The sequence below is a fragment of the Toxorhynchites rutilus genome, chromosome 3, assembly GCF_029784135.1.
Source record: "Toxorhynchites rutilus septentrionalis strain SRP chromosome 3, ASM2978413v1, whole genome shotgun sequence".
In the NCBI taxonomy this organism is placed as follows: domain Eukaryota; kingdom Metazoa; phylum Arthropoda; class Insecta; order Diptera; family Culicidae; genus Toxorhynchites; species Toxorhynchites rutilus.
In genome coordinates, this window is record NC_073746.1 from 171,378,656 (window position 1) to 171,384,921 (window position 6,266).

General features: G+C 36.0%; 1 protein-coding gene across 1 annotated transcript; it reads left to right on the top strand.

Moving 5' to 3' along the window:
- Positions 1–590: 590 nt before the first annotated feature.
- On the top strand, positions 591–2,026 carry LOC129777782 (uncharacterized). Its single transcript, XM_055784265.1, has 2 exons — positions 591–924; positions 987–2,026. Exons 1-2 carry the CDS (start codon positions 707–709, stop codon positions 1,993–1,995), a joined length of 1,227 nt encoding a protein of 408 aa, XP_055640240.1. The 5' UTR covers positions 591–706; the 3' UTR covers positions 1,996–2,026.
- Positions 2,027–6,266: the final 4,240 nt, after the last annotated feature.

Here is a 6,266-nt window from a genome sequence, read left to right on the forward strand (position 1 = left end):
CACTGGTGGGGTCCAATCTTAGATCGAAGCGCAGCGAAAGCAAAGTGAACTGGATTGCTCAACAGTCCGATGCCGAATGAAAGTTTGCCTCAGCGAGATCCACTGTTTATACACTCTAGGCAAGTATTCCCCTTCATTCTTATACTCTTCCTTTGTTCACGGAGACTTCAAATCCTACGATTTCCCCTTCGTTGGTCGTTGATAAGTTGCTCGTTATTGACAGCTCTATTCGGGAAAGTACACAAATGGACAGAACAAATGTATGAGAAAATGGAAACACTTAAAGTTTTCATGAATTTAACCATTTACAAACCAGGGGATTCAAATGTATAGCATATTAAACAAATCTTAGGGAATTTCCGATTCATTTAGTATGTAAATTACCAAAATTCGTCCGCGGCAAAAATAGTTATTAACGTTAACTTTATTTCATAAAAACGTGACCTGTTTTCTGATTTGGCACCCTTAATGAAAGACGTAGTTCTACGTCAAAACATTGTTTCACCTGGGATCTTCGATACACGTACCACGCCTATCGATAAAATACATTGCCAACTGTCTGTATAACAGTTTGAATTGTCCCGGTTTGTTTTGAATCTGCGGCGTTTTGAAGTATGTAAACAATGCCGGTCTGTTCGTCTGAAAAAATTGTTCTGTATACAGATTAACTGTTTTTCGATTATTGGATTCAATATTAAGCGTTTTGATGGAGCGTTACATGCTAGATTTGAGTCGTGTGTTTTCCGACCACCGCCAAAAAGTGTTTGTGGGTCGACGGATGTCATGGAAGCATATTGAATGTTTACTAGACCATGTGCGTTCCATTTTCGGAATATCCGCTACCATTTATTTGACGAACGGAGATGATGTTCTGTTTCCCGATTCTGAGGTGCTAGACATGATTCAAAAAAGTGATACGTTGAGGTGGGCATTGATTTTCATACACATAGGGTTTTTTGTGATAAACATCGTTTAACAATTTACAGAATACATTGTGCAACTAGTTCAGAAAGTACGCAAAATAATCAAAATAAATGCGGACAAACGAATGGAGATAATTCCAAATCATATACCAATGGAGAAAAAAGTAAACGACAGATTGAAGCTCCCAGTAGGAAGCACAAAGTCATCGAAGAATCCTCATCCGACGACAGTGACGAAGAAGAAAATAATTTGCCGAAAATTTTCGCAGGGCTTGAAACCGTAATGGAAAAAAATGAATCTGTAGAAGAAACCGACAAACCAAAACGAAAACGAGTTCGAAAACGAAAATCGAAAAAGAAAGATGAAGCACCTTCTCCTAAGGTGGTGGTGAAAACATACGGCAAAAGTAAAACGCCTTCAATAATAGTGCAGAATGGCGAATCTGCTAATCACGTAAGGTTTAATGACGAAGATGACAAAGAGGATAAAAATGACATCCAGTCTAACGATGAGCCATATATGAACTGCAATCGGAACACTGTTCCCCGTGTGGTTTGTGCGGTTTCCCAACCAGTAAACACTACAATAAATGACGAGATACCCGCAGTTCCAGAGTACGATGACACTCCAGCGATAGAATTGGATGATATCGTTCAAAACGCTCAGCGCAGGACACGCGTACGGAAAGCGAAGAAAGCTGTAGAGATCAAACAAGAATTGATCGAAATCAACACCGCACGGGAAGCATCCCCAACGTGGGATGACGAGATAAGCGCTGATAAGAAGCAATTTTTATCGAACTACAGTGGAGTAGAATTTTGGACAAGTCTTCGGGATGCGGTGGAAAATTTCCCCGCGATAAGCATTCCGAGTGTACACGATATTATCGCTCATCGATTCGAAGGTGAATCCTGTTTGTCCTTTGTGGAGTGTGTTGAGGATGATGGCAGCAATAACTCGTTCGGATTGAATTTGACTTTGCGGAAGCTAAATATATTGAAACCGTGCGTTTTTTGGGCGAAATTAAATCAACTAACAGAAGTTAGATTGGTAGCTACTTTCCAAGGCTGAAATAAACACTCAAACATGAAAAATACTGAATAAATTGGAGTATAATTCTTACGAGGTTTTTCCCTCGGTTCTTCAAATAGGTGTTCATTACTTTATGGTTGAAAAAGTTATTATTGCAACTGTTATACTTTCTCGAGTCGTTTGGATTGCTTGTTGCATATCTTCAAAGAATTATAGACGTGGGACTACGTCTAACCGGAGTATATGGGGGATAAAATGAAAACCTAAGCACAGAACATGCAGGAAAAAATGAAAGATTCCGAATGCTTATAACTCGAACATTCCTTACTGGATCGGAAAGATGTTTGCATCAATTGATAGGGAATATTTCTACGCTTCTATCGCAATTAATAAAATGTTATTTTTCATTAGATAAACAATTGAAAAACTGTAAAATGTTAAGCGTTATCTAAACGCTCCAACTACCTCGTTTTGATTGGCTCAATTTACGGTTTCCGTAACACAACAATCAAAACCAAGCAGCCTTGGGGAAATCGGCATTGCAAATACATGAAATTCGGGGGTATTTTCGTTCCGACTGAAATGTGTTTCCCTAACACAGACTTCAAATCCATGGAGCGTAGGGAAATTGGCATTCATGCAGATCGGGGGTATTTTTGTTTCGACTGAAATGTCTTTCCCCAACACAGACATCAGAATCAAAGTGTCTGAGGAAATTGGCATTGCAAATTCATACAAGTCGGGGGCATTTTTGTTCCGACTGAAATGTGTTTGTCTAACACAGACTTCAAAACCAAGATGTCTGGGGAAATCGGCTTTGCAATAAAATTCAACTGCGAGTATTTTTGTACTCGCTTGCCTTTGTGTAAACTAGAATAAGTTTCCTTAACACGGTCTCCTAAACTTAGGGACCTGGGAAAATCGTACAGACACTAGAGACGAATGAACTTTCAGGTTTTAATCCTCTATAGTATAAAAGTATAGGTTGAAGTTGTTGATTCATGCAAGCCGGAGGTACCTCTGCACCCGCATATTTTTTTGTTGGAATTCCGAAACGTGTTTTCCCAACACGGATTACAAGAACGGGTACGAACATAACGCTTTGGCTCGGTTATTCAAGATTGCATTGAAGAATATGCCTTCATATCTTGTGCTCACTGAAATGATTGCTAAGTTTAGGTAGTCCCACGTCAACCTTGCGGTTATATTATAGATATAACTCGAGATGAAGAATAGAAGGTGGGAAGATTCACGAGTTTTGGTTGTGTTAAACTTTGATTGTATTTGTAGCCTGGAAGATTGGAAGTTCACATATCAGGCATACCAGTCAGTTACTCAAATGTTACAACATTGAGTGTGTCAGCGAATGAATTTGAAAGAGGATATATAGAAACTAATTACATATTTCCAAAATATATTTTTCGCATTATAAAAAAAAACAGAACATGTCACAAACTAAAATGTTAATTTTTTTCTTTGATTTCTTCTTATATCAGAAATAGTATTCTAATGTCTACTACGTTTGGATTTTAGAGCAACTTCATGGAAGTTTTTCTCTTGTCAGCAATTGTAATTACTTTTTTCACAATTAGGGCGTTGAACACTTCATTCGTCTAAAACTAAGACACAAGCGGAAAACTTTTCGTTTCAATCTAGTTCATACGGAGTAAATTAAATTTATTTTTCAAGTGAATTTTACATGAAAAAACTTGCAACCTTTTTTCCCATCCACTGTTGAATGTTTCTCCGTTAAAGGAACAAAAGATAGTGTGACTCTGACTTTGTACATTTACGTTTTTGGTCGACGAACGAGAAGAAAAATTGAATTGAAATTATGTTTAGAACACCTCAATAATACTGAAATTTCAGTTTCTGCTAAATTGTCAGTTGGGCTTTTATGATTTTGAACGCTAACATTGTTTTTAAGAAAAAAAAAATTTTCGTTCATTTCATCTGCTTATTTTTACTTGTAATAACAACACTTTTCCTATGTAGTGGACTATTATAAGAAAAGTAACATGCATAGACAAAATCTGTGACGTCACAGATTTAAAAATCTTCCCACCTTTCATTTTCCATCTCGGATATAACCCACCCATTTTTTATTTTTTTTTTGGTTTGCGTCTCTGATATTTTTCTTTGGAAGGTTGGTTTGGGGGGGTGCCAATAATATTTTTCACAAAACTGGAAGATTGCTCTTGAAAAAACTGGAAGAAAACTGGATCCTGTAAAACCGTTCTATTTTAAAAAATCGGCTATGATTTATCTAAAATAAATAAATAAATAAATAAAATGATTTTTTCACTTTTTGCTAAAGATATAGGATTTTCTTTGAAACTTCGTGCAGTATTTATATGTAGTTCATAAAATGGTGAAATAAACCATTAATTAATTAAATCATTCGAGCAGATCAAAATGATATTTCGCATCACTCGAACATTACAGTGAAACAATATTTGAGGATATTTTCTTCTAGAACCTCTAGAAAATACGGTTTTATTTGGGAAAAACTTGAAAAATCACATATAGCTTCATGTGCATAAAATCACTGATAGAAAAACATCGCAAAACTGCTCGTGAATGTGAATGTGAATCATCGAGGTACATAGTATTATCCCAATATTCAAATAAGCACATTCAATGCTAAAACAACACTGCTGAAGTATTACTTTTGAATTAAAATTTTTAAATTTTGATATTGAGAAGTTATTTCCCTCATTTCCATCATTTTATTATTATCAATCTTTATTTTACTTCCTAAAACAGGCTTGTTGAAACAAAATTTTGGTATCAAGATAAAAATGAGGTATCCTTAATTATTTCCTTAATTAAGTTTATTAAAAGCGAAAAAAGTAAATGTCGGGTTTGATCGGTGCTCCGTAGTCCCCGCGATAAATGTGTTGCGATGCTTCAAATGCGGAGAATTTGGACACAAGAGCACGGATTGCAAACAAAATTGTGAAACGTGCTCTAGGTGTAGTCAGAAACACAAGACATCTGAGTGCAGGTCAACTGTATTGAAATGCGTTAATTGTTAGAGAATGGAAAATGAATTTGGACGTCAATCTTGCCGCATTTAGCTCAGAATGTTCAGTGTATCAAAGACTTTTTGATTTGAAAAAAAAAAGCAGCTTGCATTTCAATAAATAGCAACCAGGTTCCAGAAGAAATGTGAACCAATATTATATTTTGTATTTGAATATTGCGGGACAGTCAACAAACGACGTAGCTTTACGTCAGATTGTTGAAGAAAAGCGTCCACTTTTGGTCCTCTTGTCGGAAACACACATCGTTGAAATAGAATCGTTTGATCAGTATAGTATTCCGGGATATAATGTTGCTGCTTGTCTATCACATTCTAGACATACTGGCGGTGTTGCTATTTATGTCAGAGAATCAGTTCAATTCAATATTCGCCTCAACGAAGTTATTGATGGAAACTGGTTTTTGGGCATTACAGTTGGACGTGGCATGAAGATGGGTAACTATGGTGTTTTGTATCACTCTCCAAGCTCAAGTGACGAACGTTTTGTTGAAATTTTAGAAAATTGGCTAGAAATGTTCCTTGATTCCAGCATATTAAATATATTGGCTGGTGATTTCAATATCAATTGGCGAGATAACCATAATTCAAACCATTTGAAGCGTTTAGCAGACTTTTTCAATTTAAAACAAACAGTAAATGATTTTACGCGTATTTCCAGGCACAGTGAAACTTTAATTGATCATGTTTATTCCAATTTTGATACAGTTTGCTCTGTCACTGGTACAAATTTGAAAATAACCGATCATGAGACCTTAGTTATTAATGTAGTAGATAGTTTCGTTAATAACGATTATTTTGTGAAATTAAAGTGCTGGAGGAAATATTCAAAACATGCCGTCTCGAATCTTGTGTTGAGAAGCTTGGATTTTCCATTCGGGACGAGTAATTTAGATGAATCAGCAGCTGTTCTAACTGATGTCTTGAAAACGTGTACCAATCGATTAGCTACGCAAAAGTTTGTATGTTGTGAAAAACTCGAACAGCTGGTACAATTTGGATCTTTTGCGTCTCAAACGTAAGAGAGACAGGTGGTACAATAAATTTCGTAGAACTAGTAATGAAAATCATTGGAACATTACTACACGAACGCGCGCAATAGATATTCACAATCTGTTAAGAAAACAGCCGATTAATAGTAATTGTAGTTTTGAAAGTTTTCACCCAATTACATTAAATGAACTTAGAACTATTTGCTTTTTTTTAGGTGAAACGGTTGGAGTAGATAGTGTTAATGCTAGAGTTATTCAAGATTGCTTTCATGTTA